At 36.9% G+C, this 22,476-nt stretch overlaps 1 protein-coding gene and 1 long non-coding RNA gene across 3 annotated transcripts in view; one reads left to right on the top strand and one right to left on the bottom strand.

Moving 5' to 3' along the window:
- Positions 1-17,926, bottom strand: part of LOC147581837 (uncharacterized) — a 36,783-nt gene extending 18,857 nt beyond the window's left edge. The window contains exons 1-3 of the long non-coding RNA XR_015250310.1: positions 17,317-17,926; positions 15,338-15,406; positions 15,003-15,101 (exon numbers count right to left, since the gene is read on the bottom strand). This is a non-coding gene — a long non-coding RNA (uncharacterized LOC147581837). The remainder of the gene's footprint in view (positions 1-15,002; positions 15,102-15,337; positions 15,407-17,316) is intronic.
- Positions 1-22,476, top strand: part of ARHGEF38 (Rho guanine nucleotide exchange factor 38) — a 136,481-nt gene that overhangs the window by 92,023 nt on the left and 21,982 nt on the right. Inside the window, exons 5-8 of one of the 2 annotated variants that reach the window (XM_025921373.2) lie at positions 1,977-1,994; positions 12,544-12,743; positions 15,405-15,538; positions 20,972-21,076. In XM_025921373.2, the coding sequence (XP_025777158.1) occupies positions 1,977-1,994; positions 12,544-12,743; positions 15,405-15,538; positions 20,972-21,076 (457 nt within the window). The remainder of the gene's footprint in view (positions 1-1,976; positions 1,995-12,543; positions 12,744-15,404; positions 15,539-20,971; positions 21,077-22,476) is intronic. The other variant, XM_086704468.1, reaches the window with a different exon arrangement.

Below are 22,476 nucleotides of genomic sequence, written 5' to 3'. Positions count from 1 at the left end.
TAAAATGCTATACTGACATTAAATACAGTGTTTAATTTATGTTATAATATTTGTTTTATTTGGTTGAAATAAATGAAATAGAGAAAAAAATTCTATGTCTTCTTTAGGAGTTAAAAGAACAATCTTTTATTTCAACTTCAAATTTTCTGTTTGGTTCCAAAATTATCATGTTGTTCAGTTGTTTGCCCCGTAGAAAAATGCATTTATATTTTTATTCAACTTTTCCCCCAAATTTTCTGATCTATGATCCATTGAGCATACTGAGAAAATGAAATTCCTCATTAGAAGGGGACAGAAATTGAGATTAAAATGTGAATTCAAATAAATGGAAGGAAATGCTGCATGGGGGGTGGGTAATAGTGCAATTTCTTTCATTCAAGTAGAAGCATTCTTCAAATAGCATTTAATAATTGCCTAAAATGATAACAGTTGCTGATTTAAAAAAAAAACTTATGATTCTCTGCTTGATTACAACAAGGAAATCTTAGATTCAGCAGAACCCAGTTATTTCAAGATGTCTAGGAATCCATTCATAAGAAGATGTGTGAAGAGAGGAGGACAAACTGTTTTACATATATATATATACCATTGTTTTCCACATATGTAGAGTACTGGGATTAATTTTTTCAAACCTTTTAAATCCATTAAATCTATGAAATTCAACATGGGTATTTATCATAGATTTTCTTCTCAATCATAGAATATGAAAAGACTATCTATTGTTATGAGATGAGGTCACAAAAATTTTTCATATTGAAAATATTCATTGTATTCCAAAAGACTGGAAACCAGAGGTCGAGGTGATCAGGTTATGAACACAGTTTACTGCTTTATTTCTTTATAGCTATATGAAGCTTTTGGAAGAAAATTTCTATCTCCTTTCTGCCTGAAATTTAACTTGAATGATTCCCACTTCTTTTCTTGTTAATTAATTAATTTGACAAATATGTCTTGTACTCCTACCTGATGCCAGTCACTTTTTCAGGCACTGGGGCTACAGCAGAGAACAGAGCAAGCACACATTCTTGCCCTCATTCAGATGGGGAGCAGAGAGATAGACAACAAATGAAATAGCTGTATGGTATATTAGAAAGTGACAGTGTTACGAAGAGAAATAAAGCAGAAAAAGAGGGTAAAACGTAGAGTAGGAGGCATGGCACAATTTTTAAAAGTTTGTTTTAAAGGAACTTTAGGAAGGTTTCACTAGGAAGAAACATTTGAGCAAAGACCTGAAGGAGATACCTGAGCCAAGAGCAACCAGGCAGAAGAACTGCAAGTGCCAGACCTGGAGGCAGAAGCTTGTCTTAAGACTATAAAGACTATAAAAAGAGTCCTGTGCTGTTGCCATAGTTTGGAGGAAGTTTGGGAACAACAGGAAATGAGGTAGAGAGGAAGTGGAAGGAGAGGCAGATCACATTGCCTTGAAGGACTTCCATTTTTCCTGAGCTAGATGTAAGCCACAAAACTAGCAATGGCTAGTGAATGTTTTTGTGAATTTTGATAATTAGTGAATTGTCATATTGAATAGGTGAATAGTTTATAACCTGGATAACACTGTATACAGAAATATTATGTAGCACTTGAGGGTAGCTTTCTACAAGTCAATTACAGTTTACTTTGTAGTGTTATAATCTCAATTTCTCCTGTCACTATGTTTAACCAATTCTATTCTCTCTTTTCATAATGTAAAAAAATTGATGTGTAAATCCATTTTCACATGATCAAAATTTACTGATTACAATCTGAATCAATAGTTTTTAATCTTATATAGAGTGTGAAACAAAGTTGGTGTAGACAAGATACAGGTAAAATTTAAGGGATGTGATTATAAAATAATGAGACTAATTCTATAAAACATTCATGAAAATAACATCACTTCATTTTATGTAATAAAAATTTAAGGGTTTTATAATGTTTGCATATTGCCTTAAGTATGTAGATTTACATTAATTTACTTTTCTCCTTCTCTCTTATAGGAAAATATACATGCAAGAGTAAGTACATTTGTTTTAATAATAGAAACCAAATGTAAAGCTCATGGGGAAAATGCTATTGAGTATTTCCAAAAATTCTAATTTTTGTTTTTTACAATTATGTTTATTGCTTCTGATACATTATTTCCAATTTGCCTGAGGTAACCCTACATATTAAATTATCTCATATATTTTACAAAATGTATTAAAAGAATCCTGGGGTATAATATTTAATAAATCACAACTTTGCTGGTTCCAGGAACTCTTTAGGAACTGCTCATCGCATGTATGTTTAGGAACTTATTGTGTCCAAAACATACCTTCCTAAGAACAACATTAGTCTTTAAAAAAAAAAAAAAACAAAAAACCTCAGATTAATACCATAATGTTTTTGAAGTTTCTATAGATTAATGTACAAAAGAAAAGATCTTCATGCATTGTAGTAAATATTGGGTTTCTTCCAATTTGGACTCTTATATGATTTACAGAGAAAAAATCAAACACACATATAAAATATATTTAATATACATAAAATATTAAGATGAAATAGTTTGTCACTAGGACAGTATAGAAGTCATCTTATCAAAATAACACAACATATACACAACACTTTGGAAGATGTCCATTTTTATAGAAGGAAAAAACATGTCTAGTCTAATACTGAAGGATGATATTGGCTTAAATACAAACACAGATCTACCAGGACTTTTAAAAAGTACATTTACTTTCATTTTTTTTAAGGTTTATTTTATTTTTGACAGAGAGAGACAGAGTGTGAGCAGGCAGTGCGGGGGCGGGGGTTAGTGGGGGGAGCAGAGAGAGGGATACAGAATCCAATGAAGGCTCCAGGCTCCTAGCTGTCAGCACAGAGCCCGATGCGGGGCTCGAACAGGGAGATCACAACCTGAGCTGAAGTTGGACGCTTAACTGACTGAGCCACCCAGGGGCCCCTAAAAAAGCATGTTTGCGGGGCGCCTGGGTGGCTCAGTCGGTTTAGCGTCCGACTTCGGCTCAGGTCGTGATCTCGCGGTCCGTGAGTTCGAGCCCCGCATCGGGCTCTGTGCTGACAGCTCAGAACCTGGAGCCTGCTTGTGATTCTGTGTCTCCCTCTATCTCTGACCTTCCCCCCATTCATGCTCTGTCTCTCTCTGCCTCAAAAATAAATAAACGTTAAAAAAATTTTTTAAAAAAAGCATGTTTGCTTTAGCATGGTTAGTTAATTATCTAAAGGCCTGAGTTCCTAGTCTGTGTGTGTACTTGTGTACACGTGTGTACTTGTGTACGTGTGTGTGTGTGTGTGTGTGTTCTAAACTTATGAAACTGTACCTCAGGAAATACAAAAATCTATAAAATAAAAATTATATTAACTTAAGCTGTAAATACCGGTCATTTATGCTTTGGTGCAGAGTGACCATGAGGAAAGACAGAATTTCAGAAGTGAGGTGGAAGAACCAGGCATCGGACAGGGAACCTTAAACTAAGGCCTTGTGCTCGTATCTTGGCCAAATTGAGATGTTAGTTTTTGACATACCGAACAGGCACCCAGTTTTCTCTCACTTTATAAGTCTTTTCTTTCAAAAGGGGGGGATATATATATAGCATGCAAACAGATGTGAGTAGTGTTGTTCAATGAGTTCCTAATTCTGAGATCATCTCATGAAAAGGTGCATGATGGAAGGGGGCCTTTGTCCTTTCACACACTGTAATCCTCCTGGCTTCTCTTCAATGATAGTTGATGCATTTGGAGGGGTGGGAAAATTGCTGTCTCCTTAAAAAGCCTTTTGCTCCGGCATTGTGCCTAGGACTAGAGATTCACATAGAAGAACTATGTGAATTACACAAGAACTTCCTATGCTACAAATTCTGCTCAGGTTTCTTTTCCTAAAGTTTTTCTCCTGTGGTTATAAAGACCAAAAAGAGAGAGAGAGAGAGAGAGAGAAGAGAGGGAGAGAAAGATTCAGAGGAGAGTGAGACATTCTTTTAATACAGTTCGCATGCACAGGCTCCCACATACAGAATACTTACAACAAACAGTACATTGTATTGAAATACTTGCTTAAAAATCGCTCTAGCTTTTAGGACAGTCCTGCTGCGTGGGAGTTAGCAGGCTTTGTATGCCCCCCCCCCCCCCCCCCAGCCTATTCTATACATCAAGAACTGGAAAAGAGGACGAGCAATCCCAGCATGTGGCTGGATGAACATCAAAGGCACATTCGCCATGAGTTATTTTCCTTCCTGTTTCTCTCACTCTGGTCATGAGGCACACATGCTGCTACATAAAAGGGTAAAAGGCAATGTCAAGTGCTTTGTAATTGTTTGGCTCCTTAGCAGCTAAGGCCAAGAATATTGCAGCCAAGAGTGCCTTTAGGAAATGTAGGTTTTTAGATGCTTCAGAAAAATTCCTTACCTATGGAAATGGAAAATTGTGTCTGGGTTCTTTTTTTACAATCGACATATTTAAAAATACAGAAAAAGATAAAGATGTTTTTAACTTCTAACATGTTTATTTTGAATTATAATCTTATGCAAACTTCAAAGACAGTATTAAAGTGACAAGAATCATAGAATCCTGCACCAGAAAAATGCCCCCAAAGCATTTGATCCAAGTCCCATGTTCTAAAGCAAGAAAAACATAACTATTCTAAATTTAACAATCTCCAGAAATGCAATGTTTTATCTTTATGTTTTTCCACTTTTTTATATGCATCCTCTGTCTGACCGTGTATTTTTACCTTTGGATTCAGGATTTCTATCAATCTCAAAATGTTGTAGATTATTTTCATCTTTCTTAGGTTTTACATTTTTTTTTAATTATTAAAGAAACCCTGGAAAATGTAGAAAATCAAAATGAAGATAGTAGAGACAATTGGTAGTCACATTCCAGAGAGTTAACTCTTGTAGCATTTCAGGAGTCCCTTACTTCACTGAAATTTTTTCTACACACACACACACACACACACACACACACACACACACACACTGACTAACAAAGGACTGCTATATATTTCCTGTATGTCAACTTACTACCTCATTCATCAGTGTATCATGGACACCTTTCTATGTCAGTAAATATAAATCCACATTGCTTTATGACTGCATAATATTTTATCTGATGTATACACCACAGTTTAGTTTACCAAACCCTTATAGATACTTGAATTATGTCTATCTGTCTTATAAAGATTGATGTTATGTGTTCATTCTTATAAATGATATTTGTACAATAATTTGATTTTCTTAGAATGAGTTTCTAAAAGTGGAATTGCTAGATCAAAGGGCTTTTCATACTTACTGCAAGAAAATTTAAGAAAAGCTGAAATAATTTATATTCCCACTACCTGTGTATGAATTGTCCATTTATCTCCTATTAGCGAGCACTAGAAACATTTAATATGTGTTATCTTTATAACTTGTGGCAATGTAGGAGGCTCCAAATAGTATTATACTGTTTTAATTTTAATTAGTAATAATCTTTAGAATTTTTCATGTATGGTTAATTATTTGTACTCATCTAATAAATTATCTTTTTATTGATTACTTTTATTGAGATGTTCATCTTTTCCTAATAAATTGATAGTGGCTCTTTAATTAGCAAGTGTATTAACACTTTTTCTGTTTGATGTGCTATAAATAATTCTTCTAGCTTATCATCTGACTTTTAACATGGTTTATGGCAGCTTCTGTTTTCATTTTTATCTGTATAGTATTGCAGAGCTAAATTTTAAAATAGATTTATCACTTTTTTCTACCATGGCTTTCAGATTTTGTCTTGTGCTTAAAAACTCCAAGATTGTTTTCAAGTGTAATCCCCTGTTTCCTTCAAATTCTTATAAGTTTCATTTTTAACATTTAGACCTTTGATCTATATGGAAATTGTTTTGGTATAAAAAATCCATTAATTTCGTAATTTTTTTCTACATAGCTAGAAATTATCACAACACCTGATACTGAATAATTTATTTTTTTCCACAGAGTAGGAATGTCATATTTACCATGTACTTAATTTTCATACATACTTGTATTTATTTCTTGATTTTCCATTTTGTGCTATTCTTTCATCCATATATGTACCTATACCAAATGCTTTCAGTTTTGCAGCTTTATATTTTAATATAAGATATAACTAAAGTTGACCCTTAAACAGCATAGAGATTGGGGTGCTAACCCCATGCAGTTGAAAATCCATGCATAACCTTTGACTCCCCCAGAACTTAACTGCTAGTAGCTTACTGTTGGCCAGAAGCCTTACTGGGAACATAGTCAATTAACACATATTTTGTCCATTACATGTATTATATACTGTGTTCTTATAATAAAGTAAGCTAGAGGAAAGAAAATGTAATTAAGAAAATCATAAGGAAGAGAAAATATACTCGGTACTGTACTGTATATTTAAAAAATTCATGTATAAGTGAACACTCACAGTTCAAATATGTGGTGTTCCAGGGGTCAACTGCAATCCCAGCCCAGTACTCTTCCTTTTCAGAATTTTCTTGGATATTCTTGAATGTTTCCTTTTTTAAAATGTTTGTCCTTTTGTTAAAATTATATGTGCCGTGGTTGGAAAAGCCAAATAGTTCTACAGGATTTAAGAAAAATAGTCCTCTCTTCACTTACCTGCCTCTTAAGGACATAAGTATTTTCACATCTTTTAGTTAATATTTTGGTACTTATCTTCATCAATCTAAAAACATGTTTGGTTTTCCCTTTTTTTTAAGTATATTTATTTATTTGGAGAGAGAGAGTGTATGTGTGTGTGCACATGCTAGCAGAGAGGTGCGGAGAGAGAGACTCCCAAGCAGGCTCTGTGCTGATAGCACAGAGCCCAATGAGGTGGGACTCCATCCCACAAACCATGAGATCACGACCTGAGCAGAGATCAAGAGTTGGTTGCTTAACCAACTGAGACACCCAGGTGTCCCTGGTTTTCCTTTTTTAAGTATTATGTTTTGTCTTCCCCTGTAGAAGACAAGAATTTATCTCTCTTCCTATGCCATCTCTACTACACACACACACACACACACACACACACACACACACCCTCCACATCTCTTCATTCTTCCTATGCAGTTACATTGTCATTTGGATTAGAGCCATCATCAGTATTTGATTTCTTATATGTGAGTATATCTGAGTAAATTTCTTTTCAAAGCTAAACCTTGGAAGAAACTGATTACTTGTTTTCCTGGGAAAACAAAAAATTGTCTCTTTTTTTTTTTTAATTTTTTTTTTTGTTTTCCTTGTTGTGATCATTAATGCCACACACTCACAGCCAGTCATCTCTTAAGACAGCCAGATATATTATGCATGCTATCAACTTCATCTCCCTAAAAAAGCCTCTCCCAGAGCCCTTCTGACTTATTGAGTCTGAACTGGGTGACTGGGCACAGCCATCTTTAAGGAACTCTCCTCCTGGCCTCCTGGAGAATCTTTGCCTCTCCCCTATTTTTAGTACCTCCTTCAATAGTTTTCTATGTTTGCCAAGAAAGTAAAATTTTAGGAAATTTTATATCTCCCAAAATCTTTATTTTACCCTTACACATGATTTATAATTTGATCAAGTATAGGATTCTAAATCGAAAATCCTTCATCTTCAGAATTTAAGGGTAATTCTTCATCATTTTCTAGCTTTCAGTGTCGCTACTAAAATCTGAAGCTTCTTCTGATTCTTAATTGTATGTTCGTACCCATTTGCTTGTATGTGTCTCTAAAGGATTGGAGGGTCTTCTTTTTGTCTCCAATAGTCTCAAGTTTCATGAATTCCCAAGTGTGAATTTATCTTATCCATTGTGCTGGATCCTCACCAAGTTCTTTCAACATGCTAACTCATGTCCTGTTCTTGAATTATTTTACTGATGATTTCTTCCCCATATTTGCTCTGTTCTTGGTTTCTGGGACTCTAATTATTTCAATATTGGATCTTTTAAACCAGTCTTCTCTTTTTTTTTTTTTTTTTTCCTTCTCTTTTCTATCCCTTTGTATTTTTTGTTCTTCTTTCTGGAAAGTTCCTGAACATTTTCTCCAACACTTGTGAGATTTTATTTCAGCTATTATCCTTTTAATTTCCTAGAGCTCTTTCTTAGTTCTTCAAATGATCTGACTTATTTGTATAGCACCCTAAAAATTAGGCAGTTTCTTTTTTTAATGTTTATTTTTGAGAGAGTGAGAGCGAGTGCGTGAACAGGGGAGGGGCAGAAAGAGAGGGAAATAGAGGATCCAAAGTGGGCTCTGTGCTGAGAGCCCCATTTGGGGCTCAAACTCATGAACAGTGAGATAATGACCTGAGCTGAAGTCGGATGCTTAACCAACTGAGCCACCCAGACACCCTTAGGCTGTTTCTTAAACAGGTTTGCAACTAGTCCTTCTTATTCTAAGCCCCACCTCTCCCTCTCTCCACTTCCACAGGTTCTCAGGGAGTCTAATTAATGAATCTTCGGAGGAATGATTAACTTATTGCCTCTCCATATTACTGGCTCTCTCTGGTCTGAAACTCTCTGGTAATGAATCAATTACCATTAATTCATTTTCTTTACATCTTCCTTTAAGAAAAATTTTTTTAATGTTTATTTATTTTTGAGAGAGAGAGACAGCAGACTGCAAGTGGGGGAGGGCCAGAGACAGAGAGGGAGACACAGAATCTGAAGCAGGTTCCAAGCTCTGAGCTGTGAGATCATGACCTGAGCCAAAGTCAGATGCTCAACCAATGAGCCACCCAGGCACCCCTTCTTCACATCTTCTAATACTTAATAGTGCGTATTTATTTTTACAACAATTTTTTATTTATCTTAAATGCTATTTTGTTATTATTTGTATAGCAATGTACAGCTTTTTTCTAAAATTGACTTAAGGTGTTTTAAAAGGAGAGTGAATGGAAAATAAATTCAATAATAGTACACATGGTTTGTGGCTACTGTAAAATAAATATTAAATTTAGGATACTTGTGATCATAAAACAGGAAATTCAAAGTAATATGATCGATAGTTAAATGATTATTTTCCCTTCCTCTTGTTTTCTCCCTCTAATTAAGATATATTGGTGTACCTCAGTCTCATATATCTGATTTTTTTATCTGTCACCACAGTTTTTACAATGTTTAAACATCATTTTTATTTTCATTGTGCCACTGTTTTCTTGTGTTTGTTGTGAAGCTCTTTACAGCCAAACTGGATGCTGCTAAAACAAAGCCAGCTGTGTTTACTGGACTTTGTAAAGTCCTAATAATTCACAATGAGATTAGCGTAGCTCCTTATGTACTAAATGCTTGCCAAAGTATTCATGATAAGACAGAAGAAGAAGAAACAGAATTACAAATGAATGACTACCTTGGTTTTTAGCCCAGTGTGTATGGGAAATTGTTATGCATTTGGTTACTTTCTGTTGGGGATGCATGTGATAATTGGGTGTTTGGCTGAGCTGAGTTATATCACACATAGGACTCATTTGCCTCTCATAGTTATCAGAACTTAATCTTACTGGAAAGGATTAGGTGGGGTGAATGCCTGGAGTGTCATTATCTTAAAAGACATCCTCTATCTTTTCTACCATATTGCTTGTCTGTGTGATGCAGATATCAGAACATCATTGCTCATCACTTGGGCAACTGTCCAAAGTACGTGTCTGGAGACAAAAGTGTCTGAGAGAGTTCTCATTTTTGAGAAAGCCTTTTTAAATAATTGCATTGTGACACTTTTAAGAGAAAGAGTAATAATTAATAATTGTTATTATTGCCCCTTGAAACATAAACGAGAGAGAATAGAACTTTGATATCAGAAAGTAATGGAAAAAGAAGTAATGATAAGGTGTGGACACTCTAAAGGGCTGAGGCTGGTTTTTTTGAAAGATCTTAAGCTCAGAGTTACAAGTATGGCCTAAAGGCCATACATCTGGGTTTTTTTTTCCCTGTAATTAAAAATGTTAAATATGTACATAACAATAGACCACACTCATAAACTATCTTATTAAAGTTGGGTTTTCTTTGATTGAGTTGTTTGATTATATTCATATTTTGATGGCATTTTCAGTGATTTTTAGAGGATTAAATAAACTAATATTTGGTGATAGTCAAAGGAAAACCTCAGAAGAAATTCTGATCATATTCACACAGATAAAATGATTTCTTCTCATCAAGTTAATACCTTCCATATTCCTGACTTGTTCTTATTTAAGGGAATTATTTTTACTTAAGTGTCTAAACTGTTGTATTGTTGAAGAATCTCTGTTAAGATACATATAAATGCTGTATTTCATATTCAGATGTTTTGCTTTTGATATACCATCAGTCAGAAAATATATTTTTAGTTGTTTTTTTATTTATTTTTCATTTTAGAGAGAGAGAGAAAGAGAGCACATAAGCAGAGGAGAGGGGCAGAGGGACAGAGGGAGAGAATCTCAAGTAGGCTCCATGCTCAGTGCAGAGCCTGACACGGGGCTCGATTCCATGACCCTGGGATCATGATCTGAGCTGAAATCAAGTCATACGCTCAACTGACCAAGCCACCCAGGCACCCCTAGTTACTTTTCTCAGTATTCATAATAGATTTACATTTTTTTCCCATCCACTTCACCCCGTCCTCTTGGAAACCAACAACATCTCTCTTTCCCTTTCTCCCTCATTCCCTCCTTACCATCCTGTCTCCTTACATCCCTTCCTCCCATCCTTAATGGATTTTGTGTAAATGGGTAGAAAGTGCAAGATAAATCACACTAAAGCAGCTCTTTACTCCCTTGCAAACCTTTAATATTTACTTTGAATTTCCTCAAAAGAAAAAAAAAAAAGGTTGCCACTTGGTTTGCTTCTGTCTTTGTCTTTATTATAGTATCATCATTTTCTCAGCATGTGATAAAGCTCCTCGGTCTAGTATTCATGACCACTGTGCAATTTTTTTTGGAAAAAAAATTCAATGTAAAATAAAAGCACATGACAGAAAATCTGAAATCTATCATTTCAATCTACAAATATTCATTGAGAAAATATGTATGTCAGGCTGGAGATAGAGTGATGACAGAGAAATTGAGCATAAACTGATAAATAGGGAAACAAAATGATTGCAGATAGTTGATAAGTGCTACAATAAAAATGAAAATGGGGAGATGTGTCAGAGAGTGACTGGTGTGTGTATGTGTGCACATCCACATGATAATCAAAGTTCCCTAGTTTCTCATTTTTCAAATGAAGAGTTTTGTTAGATGATCTCTAAGGTGTTTTCAGGCCTTTTCTAATGATAAACTTTTCTAATTTTATCCAAAGTTTTTTTAGATCCATTTCACTATTCCAGTGATGTGGTGTGTTGTCTGTCCCTATTAATATTTAGAAATAATAACTAAAGAATAAAAAATTCACCTATTAAGATTGGAAAGCTGTCTATATTCTTACCTACCAAAAACAAATACACAAACAGACAAAAACAAAAACAAAACCCCCAAAACTGAAACCAAACAAACAAAAAACCTAAAGGAAAACCAAATTCAAAGCACAATTTCTGTCCATGCCTATTTACAGTGTCTCTTTATTTGCCTCTTGACATAAAAAGGCTTTTAGAAACCTGACTTCTCACTAAAAAATGCATGACAGTGGGTTGGGGAATGACATGACCAAGCTTTCAGCTTGTTTGCTTCCTGTGAACTGCTTGGCCAATTGGAATGACTCTATTCTCATGTCAGAACTCCGAAAGAGAGAGTCAGCCATGTGTGCTCACTTGTATGTAGCCATTTGAAGATCTGTTGGTTAAGAAGAATTCCATGTGGAAAATCATGCAAAGTCATGTGATAGCAATGATTAGTGACAGTGGTGGCATTAATAATATTCAGAGAACTGTTGCATTTATTAGAAATGTCTTCTGGGAACTGTGGTAGAACCTCTGAAACATTATAAATTCAACTATTCAATTTGGTAGAAGAGAGAAGACAATGATTTCTTTCGTCTATACTTGGCAAGTCATGTTTTAAATAATGAATTTATTTTCCTTGCTAATAATCACAAAAATATCTCCAGGAAGATGTAGTTTTCTTGGTTGTCTTTGCAAAAAAAGGAATTCTGAATTGTTTCCCACTATTATTATGAATCTTGTCATTAAAAAAAAAAACAAAAAAGGTAAGTGGAACATGGATGGAAATCCTGCTTTGAGTCCTTTTTGGTGGACAGATATACTCATGTGTTTTCTTTTAGGTTTTTAGTAGTAGGATGTTTCAGTCTGGCTTCTTTCTGTCATCCATTGCTCTTGCTTTATTTTTAGAAATTGTGTACAGGGTCACCTGGGTGGCTTAGTTGGTTAAGCGTCCAACTTCAGCTCAGGTCATGATCTCACAGTTCATGAGTTTAAGCCCCACATCGGGCTCTCTGCTATCAGTGCAGAGCCTGCTTTGGATCCTCTCTGCCTCTCCCCTGCTCATTCCCTCTCTCTCTCTCTCTCAAAAAATAAATAAACATTTAAAAATAAAATTGTATGCAGCCAAATGGAGGAAAAATAAAGGAGAAAAACAGTTTCAGGATTAATGATAAAAATCACAAAAATGAAAAGGAGTTAATAAGACAAATGTCTGTGAAACTGATATTATTTATCTCTATTATAGAGGCAAGCCAAACTTACTGGACATGGGCTCTTTGATGATCAAACCAATCCAGCGTGTAATGAAATACCCACTACTGCTCTGTGAACTCCAGGGCTCCACCCCTCCCTCTCACCCAGACTTCAGGGCGCTCGGGGATGCCTTCACTGCAGTGAAAGACATTAATGTGAACATCAATGAACTTAAAAGACGGAAAGATTTAGGTAAGAGGAGACATGATGAATTGAGTGTTTTCTGTGACTGGAGTGTTCTGCTTCTGAGAATCAGAATATCTAAGTAGTTACAGCAGTTGTGGTGATCATGGTCATCTGATATCTAGAGTTAGAGGCCAGGGAGGAGAGTGTGATTTTGTCTGGGTTCAGGAGATCATGAGGCACACACACACACACACAAAAGAAAATGACAAATTTTTAAAAATTAAGCAGCCCTATACTCAACCTCTGTTGCCCACTGCACGCCTGGTGACATACTGTGGCCTGAAGAAACCATAGCGCGTCGTCCTCCTGTCACTGGCGGTATGTGTGGCAAGGAGAGATGGCGTGGCCAAGTAGCTGGAGCCGTGGGAATCTAGAGCTTGGTGAAACGGATGGTGAAACAGGTCCAGCTGCTGCTACATAGAACTCATCTGGTTCTGGCACATTAGGAATGGAGATTTTGTAGCAATAATTGTTTCACTGAAGTGAACAAGTATATTTCTTTCTCAAATTAACAAATTATTGCTAAGCATTTGTTAGCTAAGATGTAAAATTTGTGTCTGAAGTGGAATGTAGATTTCAGAACAGGAGGCACAGTTATATGGTTTCTATCATCCTGGATATAGTAATACAGTGGGATAGATTGTAGGTCCTCTCGTAGTGTAATTTGTGTCCGTAAGTTCACAAATGGCTTTGTGCTTCTAACACTAAAGCTCAATTCAAGGGGTGCCTGGGTGGCTCAGTCGGTTAAGCGTCTGACTTTGGCTCAGGTCATGATCTCACGGTTCATGGGTTCGACCCCCGAGCCTGGAGCCTGTTTCATATTCTATGTCTCCCTCTCTCTCTGCCCCTCCCCCGCTCGCGTTCTGTCTCCCTCTGTCTCAAAAATAAATAGACATTAAAAAAAAAATTAAAATAAAGCTCAATTCAACATTAAAGCAATGGTAGGACTTTGGAGCTAACTGCTCCAACAACTTCATTTATTTTTATTGTTTTTATTTTCTAATTTTTATTCAAAAAATATGTATGTATATTGATAAATTAAAATTATAAAGAAGGGCCCAGAATAAAAAAGTGGAAGTTGTAGAGGAAGAGACACCATAAAGAAAATTAAAAGACAGTCCATAGGCAAAGGATTACTATCTAGAATGTACAATTACTGATATTAAATCATTAATAAAAACATTTTAATGCAGAAAGGATTAATAATAAAAGTAAGCAATTCAGAAAGAAGAATAAATTATTATTTTTTTTCAGGGGAACAATACATTTTATTTAATTTTCCTTAGAAAAAGTTTTTTTGATGTTTGTTTATTTTTGAGAGACAGAGACCTAACATGAGTGGAGGAAGGGCAGAGAGAGGGAGGCACAGAATCTGAAGAGGCTCCTGGCTCTGAGCTGTCAGCACAGAGGCTGATGCAGGGCTTGAACTCGTGAACCATGAGATCATGGCCTGAGCTGAAGTCGTACACTTAACCGACTAAGCCAATCAGGTGCTCCTCTTTGTGTTTTTTTTTCTTCTATTTTCTTTCTTCTTTCTCCTTCTTCTCCTTCTTCTTCTTTCCTGCAACATGCATGGCACTACAGTTTGCTGGGATTTGTTTTTAAATTTAATTATCATGAACCTTTTGATCATAAACGTAAATATCATGGACACGTTTCTAATTAATATTGGCCTTCTTTTTACTGGTTCTCTAGTATTCTATTTCTGAGTGTGTCATAATTTATTAAACTATTCCTTTATGAATAAACCTTTTGATTGTTTCCAACATTGTGCTATTAGGAAAAAATGCTGTAGTAAACAAAACTTTGTATGCTTGACTATGGAAAACAGATTCTCTGCATGACTTTCTGATCATAGACGACACTTTTAGAAGATTCTGCCAAATTGTTCTCCACAAAACTGCATTGGTTTAATCCTCACCAACAGTGTATTAAGATTGCCCATCTCTCCACACCCTTACCAAAACTGAATGTTAGAAATATTTAACATCTTAGGGCACCTGGGTGGCTCAGTCAGTTAAGCATCTGACTTTGGCTCAGGTCAGGATCTCCAGCCCCGCATCATGCTCTCTGCTGTCAGCACAGGGCGCACTTTGGATCCTCTGTTCCCCCCTCTGCCCCTCCCCCACCTAAGATTTTTTTCTCTCTCTCTCAACAATAAACATTTAGAAAACAAAAAGAAATATTTAACATTTTGAACAATATGAGAGATGAAATTTATTTCAAAGATAAAAAAGTAAAGCTCAGAGAGGTGACTCAACTTACCCCAAATCTCTCAGCTAGTGGAGAGCCACTCTAGGGTCTGAGGTCTCCTTGTGTTGGATCCAGTTTTCTTACCTAGGTCATGATGCTTCATCCTAGAGACTGAAGATAATAAATGTATTATTTGAGGAGAGAGAAAGCTTTTCAGGGATTTCTTTAATGTGGGAGGTAAATGCACCTTGAGCTTTGAGGTGCTCAAGCCCTTGGACAGCTGAGTTTCTGGTCAGCAGGTTGGGCAGCTGGGGTTATGACTGGGCAGTAGCACTGGAACATATTGCATCTGCATCAGAGGGTCAAAAATCATTGAGATTTCTATCTTAAATATTGATCTTACGTACTTTGGATGAAACACGCTCTTTCCATGTTGCATGTGTTCAGATCTGTGATTGCATTCTTCCATTTCAGTTCTAAAATACAAGAAGAATGATGAGGATGAATCACTTAAAGACAAATTGTCTAAACTAAATATTCATTCAATTAGTAAGAAATCAAAAAGAGTGACAAATCATCTAAAGATTCTGACCAGAGGAGAATCGCAGGTAACTTTTCTTTTGGGGTCACATACATTCTCCTGGGGAGCATGAGTGCTGATATTTGTGTAAGGTTTTGTTTGGTTGTTATCAGAGTTGTTTCTAGAACACTGAGAATCAAACTAATTGCCTGATGCTGTTCCTTTCTTTCTCCTTCTTTTAAAACTCTTTTTTTTTTTTAAATTAAGTTTCTTTATTTTTGAGAGGCAGAGAAAGACAGAGCATGAGTGGGGGAAGGGCAGAGAGAGAGGGAGACACAGAATCCGAAGTAGGCTCCAGGCTCTGAGTTGTCAGCACAGAGCCCAATGCAGGTCTCGAACTCACGTACCGTGAGATCATGACCTGAGCTGAAGTCGGACACTCAACTGACTGAGCCACCCAGGCGCCCCACTTATTCTTTTGGAGGAAGTCGAGTGGGGGTGGTTTTGATGCTATTTTAGCTGTGGTGCTTCCTTCCACTCAAGAAGGAAAGGAGAGATAAGGGTGTGAGGACAGGGCTCAACAAGGATGTCCCAGAAGTGCTGACACTCATCATCAACCAGTGTAGTCTCGCCCAAGGCAAAGTCCTCCTTTCATCTTATCTTTATTTCACTTATATTTTTTTTTTAAAAAAGGGTGTAGGTGCACACCTTACATGATTTTTTTTCCCTACACTTATCCTCTTCCTCTCTCCCCACTCCTATGCACATTAAATTACTGGATAATTGTTCTGTGTCAGCTGCTTAGCCTGGTTTGAACCACTTTCATCTTGACTTCTAACAAATAATGGATGGACTAGCAAAGACTCTCAGACTTTAATGTACATAACAATTACCCGAGGAGCTACCAGGGTTCCATCTGGTTGAAGGCACAACCTAGGAGTCTGTATGTTTTACAAAAACTCCAGGTGTTTTGAAGCTAAATGACCTCGAAATAAGTGACCAATGGAACACACTTTGAGAATCACAAGATGGAAAGTTCACAGCCTGGAGATAATAATTCAGTGGCATTCTAACCAAAAGTAGGCAGGGCAGTTCTTAAAATACCATATAGCACTTTTATTCCTTCTCATTTGCCTGATTTCAACCCTTATTATGTTAACATCTCTAAGGTTTTTAGTGTGAACTAGAGGCAACCAACCGTATGATGGTTCAGCATTGGTTTTAGATGGCTTGTCCTATCTACTTCACTTGCTAGCTGCCAGAGTCTTTCCTTTTTCTGTTAAGTCTGCAGCTTTCTGACCCTAAGACCCTCTTCTTCTTCTGAATGCCTAAAAAGCTTACTGAGTGTTTCCAATCTCGGCACCATAAATATTTGCAGGAGTCAGCGCAGGGCAGAAATTAAGAGCAAAGTCATCCAGATCTGGCTTTGAACCTCACCTCTTCCACTTAATAAATATTTGCCTTTGGGCACATAACTTAAATTCAAAGCATTCATAAAGATTATAGTAGGACCTAACTCATGGAGTGGTTGTAAGGATTAAATGAGGTGATGCTCATGAAGAAAATACCTAACACAGTGGGTAAGCACTCAATATATATTAGCTGTCATGATCATGGTCATCATCATTATCATCATCATCATTATTTTATATCATTATTGTGAGAAAAAAGCCCACTGACCCAATCAAAGAGGGACGCAGAGACTCAGAGCACAGTGAAGCGAGGCTTTAATCAATGTTCTTGCAAGAGTGGGTGTCTGATGGACAGGCACACTCCGGGCAGTTACGGTAGGCAATTTATTTCCTAGCATGCAAATCCGTCCCCTGATTCCTCATTGGCTGAGTGCTACAAAGGTTACAGCCTTACCCGGACATCGCCTATGCCCTTTTAAGGCAAAAAGCAGTCTGATTGGAACAAATGTACATTCCTTGAGGTGATGCGGAGACTTCAGTTCTTTGGCAGAGGCTTATTGCAAAGCCCACAAAAAATAAGCCTGCAAAATGGAGAGGGGAAGAAGAACCAGGAAGTGAAGTATCTAAGGGTTTGGGGCTCCACTGTGGAAGGACGGGTTCGCACATACTTCCAATAGGTTGTAAACCTATTAACTAGACAGCACAGCTTTTATTTGGTATTTCGGGAAATGAATCATCTCATTTCTCACAATTACCTTGTCTTATTATTTACCTTTTAATGTACAGACTTACTTCTCCTGTAGATATAAACTCCTTTATGCATGGTGTATTAATCAGGTCTTTTATTTTCTATATTTTATGATGTTTTTAACGCCTTGGAAAAGCTCCTGGCCACGAGAGAGGCTCCTCCCAGGGCTAATCCATTCTTAAGGATAGCAAAGGGCTCAGCTGGGATCACTTCTTTCATATGCATACCAACCAATCCTGAGTCTATAGCTCCAAACACCTGCTTATCTATGTCTCACCCAGTAAGCCTGTATTCCTTTGCCTTAAATCATCCTAGGGCCAGCTACCAGGCAACTAGAGACAATCCCTATTGCCCAAAGCCCATGGGAATTCTCTAAACTGGTCAGTCCTGAACTGTTTATCCTTACCCAGCTGTTTCTATAGGGTTTCCCACAGAAACCACAATAAAGGCTCTGGCCTTGACTTTCCCCTTGCTCCTTTCTGCCACCTGACTGAAACCTAGTGATTGTCCTGTGGCCCTGCATGGCATGCAGTGACTTCCTCTCTAGGACTTGTCAATATAATCAACTTCTTCCAAGCCTTGTTTTTGTTTTCCTGTGTGGCTGCACCTACTTTACCATTTCATAGCCAACAGGGATATTTTCGGAGTCCGTGGCATGTACCGTTCATGCTAGTACTTTCTTCATGTTCTCCTAGGGCCTCACTGGGTCCATTGCATGCAGACAATCACTCCAGGCCCCTCTCTTAATGTGAAACTATAATGTGAGAAGTTTGGGACATCGTGGTGTGTGGTCATAGGTCAGGGAAAGGAAAATCAAGACATCTGAACTAAAAACAAAAATAATAAAATCGGACTGGGAATTCAGTTTGAGAAGAGACTGTAGCCTCCACAGGCATGTGTAAATGTCATGCACACAATTCTCCCCTAGTCTTTAAGATGCTGCTTCTGGCTTAAGACAATTCTATTGAAGAACAATAGGAAGGTTTAATTCTGGGCAGGTTTTTGTAGAAGCAGTTACATTCTTTAACATATTTATCATCAGCTTCTGATATTTTCCAATTGTGAACTAAAAGTGAATTGTAGGTAAAGTGGCCTGAAGGGATATTAATTAGATTTTCCCCTTAATCTTTTGAGAAGATGTCCTGTCAGCAATGAAGCATTTCACTGTTAATCAGAAAATCAGCTGCATAGGCTGAACTGCAGAAGAGATAAATCTCAAATCAGTCAATTTTGCACTTGTCAGCAGCTCAAGTGAAATATTTGGTGGAGTTAGGGTATAAAACTATTACCCAAGAGGAAGATTCCATTCAATTCATCACACATGTATTGAACTATGTACCAGACACTATGTTAGAGATTGGGAATACAAAGAAATTCTGCATTCAGACTCCTTGGGTTTGAATCCTGGCTCTACTTATTAACATGAGTACATTTCTTTAACTTCCTATATTATTTAGGGTAAAGGCCAAGCTTCTAACACAAAAAGATTCCAAAACAAAGTAGCTTAAGCCAGATAGTCATTTATTTCTCTCTCTTACCATAGTCCTGAGATGTGAATTCAGATGAGCTCTGCTGCACAAAATTCTTTAGGTACCCGGTTATCCCCAGTTTGTGCTGTGCCTTCCCCTAAACATACTGTCTTCATTGGCTTGGTTGAAGCTAGGTCACTGCTGTGTCTTCAGTCAAGTCCCAAGGACAATGTTACAAGGCCAAAATTCAGAAATGACACACATCCTTTAGCTCACATCCTATTTGCCCAAACCAGTTACAAAGGGCAGAGCCAGCTGCAGGGGAGCCTGGAAAGAACAGCCACATGTCCCACTTAACCCAGGGTGCAGATCCTATCAGCAAAAGGACGACAGGGAACATCAACTATATCTGCCACACCTCTCAAGCTTCTATTTCTTTATCTCTAAAATGGGATTAATAGTGGCACCTAGGCCATTGAGTTATATAAGAATTAAAATGAGAAAAATGGAAGACAGGTTTTAAGCACAGTGTCTGGAATATGGTGTTTAATAAATGTTAGCTATTATTATTATTATTATTAAGAAAAAAGTACTTAATCTCAAATGCTTGTAATTCATCAGTGGAGAGAATCACTTAAATAATTAACTAGAGCTGTGAGAGCACATGGGGGAGCAATTAATTTTCTACAGTGGAAAGAATAGGAATTCAAGGGGGGATTCACAGAAGGGGTGACAGTTGAGTCCTTAAGAAAATTAAACAGAATTCTGCAAGGCAAAAAAAGGACAGCAGCATATTCCAGCAAAATAAAGTAGCATGAAAAAGACTTGGGTATAGGAACATAAAACTGGGCAATATTTCTCATACTGTGATCCTTGGAATCTCTTATTTTTGAATCATCTGGATCCCAGCCAAGATACACAAAATAAAATAGCTGGCAATGGGTCCTTGAAAATTGCATTTAAAATAATCTGCCCTGGCATATTGTTCTTTAAATCAAATGGGGTTAGAGCATAGAGATCCTAAGCTAGGGGGTACTGAATGTTGTGTGAATTACAAAGAACTGCCCATTTAATCAAAAGCTTTCTAGATAAATAATATTAAGGGGTTTAAAAATAAAATAAAAATGAAACCATTTTCTATACATTCAGTTCTAAGGTCAACCATCTTAAATCAACAAACCTATGAACAGAGAACAGCTATGGTTACTACTGTTGTGGGATTTTTTACCTTAATATCTGGATTCCCTGTCTTGCCGCTTCGAAGAATAAAGAGGTGGAGGCAGAATAAAATGAGCAGCAGGCAAAAGTTTGTTAGAGTATGAGAAAATAAGAATAGTATGAAAGCTCTCTTTACAGAGAGGGGGCATTCGAAAGTGAATGCCCCTGACTATAGACAAGGGTCTTTGTTTCACAAGGTTTTAACCCTAACCACCCCCACTCCTCATCCGCCCACCCCCGCTTCCCTTCCCCCATGTTTCTTCTCAGGTTCTACCCTTATTTATAGGTAACTCCAAATGCCTTGTCTATTAATTATTTTACGAACACACAAATGTAGCATAATTTAAGTACATACATAATATATGCCATTAAAAACTGCAGAGAAAAGTTTTACCTCCTACAGCTACCATCGCATAGATGAAGAAGCTATGTGAAAGCTGAGAGCAGATTAACCTCACCATGTGACTTTGCTCCACTAATTGAACATCAGTCGTGCTGTGTGCTGGTACACAGCAAGTGCCGTGCTGAGACGGTCAGCATGACATGAACGGTTTTCATCTCAACAAGGAGTTTTTGGTTTTTTTTTATCATGTGCTAGGCTAATACAGTCCATGCTATTTTTTCAAAACACCAGATTTGTTTGAGTTATAGAAATAATTTCATCTCTATTTTAGGTAAAAGACAATACCTTTAATAGGGAAGAAAAGCTATTTAGATCTTTAGAAAAGACGGTGAGGCATTGTGTGAAGAACATTTCGCTCTGTCTTCAACACGTACAGGTAGGTGAGACAACTGTTTTTGAAGTTTCTATAAGAAGATCTTAATGTCCATGGTTATTACAAAGAGTAAATGTGAATGTTCATTTGTTTATATGATCGAATTTATATGATAAAATTCATTGTATCAGATTTGGGAGGCTGCCAACTGCAGGTGAGGGAAGCCAGTAGAAACATTTAGATTTTGCTCTTTGTTCCCTTACCTGCCCCATTTCTTCTCCCAGTCGAAGTCGCCATGTTGTGGAACATGTGCTCACATGATGCTTGACCACGTGGTGCTGGGCCATCAGCATGCTTTCCTTACAATTGAGATGAATTCATTAATGCAAAATGAATTTAGCAGAAATTTTCTTTATTTGTTGTATTATACTAACACATCCCTTTCTAGTACCTAGAACACATATTTGCAAATTTAAAAGTAGGACTGAAAGAAAAAAGTAAATCAAAGAGGGGGCATAAAATGAAATTAGAGAAGTTACAGAGTGAAAAGTACATAACATAAAGGCCATATAAAAACCACAGAAACTGGGTCTCAAATTTAGCTGTAACCTTCTGAGAAGCCAACTTAAGAAAGGACATGTGATCACACAACTCTGGATGAACTGAGCACCTCTATTTATTTTATAACCAGTGTTTCATAATGCTCCCTTTACAGTTCTGAATGAAATTCACCAGTAATTCAACCCAAGGTAGGTAGGTTTATGTAAAAGAAAATAAACTCTAACAAAATACTAAGAACTATAATATGCAAATGCTCCCATACAACCATAGTAGAAGACAAAAATACCCCCCCCCCCCAAAATTTCCAGTCCCTCAGGAGGTTTTCCTGCCCTTGTTGAGAATCACTGACTTAACCAAACCCATTGAAGTGCAGTATAATTATATTCAGTAGAGAAAGAATTGATCTCATAAAGAAGACATAGTGTCCTCAACATCTTGATAATGGTCATGACTTTGAGACATAGACAGCTAGTAGAATTACATGTAACTCAGTTAACAAATGACCCCCTTCCCATTTCCCAGTTTTTATCTTGGATATCTATTTTTGGAAGCTAGATAAATTATCATACCAACAGAGGATTATGTTAACAGGCATTATGATTTGGAGACAGGTTCTATGTTAAGTAACCAACAAGCCACAATCTTTTCTCATTTATTAACTGACACAAAGCCTGATTTTACCACCAGTTTTGCTAATCTCTTCCTAAAGCTCTGCTTTATGTGAAAAGAAAACTAAAACTTAAGTATAACAGCCAGAGAGCACTGGGAACCTGTCCTTCTTACACATTTCATGAAGTAAATGTATCTTGGGAACATCTACAGGAAAGTCTTCTGTTTCCACTAGCTGATTCAACCAAAACATGAACATCTTCTTTTAAAGACAGCATTACATTCTCTAAAGA

The sequence above is a fragment of the Puma concolor genome, chromosome B1, assembly GCF_028749965.1.
Source record: "Puma concolor isolate L17-30 chromosome B1, mPumCon1.1.hap2, whole genome shotgun sequence".
NCBI classification, from domain to species: domain Eukaryota; kingdom Metazoa; phylum Chordata; class Mammalia; order Carnivora; family Felidae; genus Puma; species Puma concolor.
The sequence above is the reverse complement of the archived record's forward strand: the minus strand, read 5'-3'. Positions and strand labels throughout refer to the sequence as shown.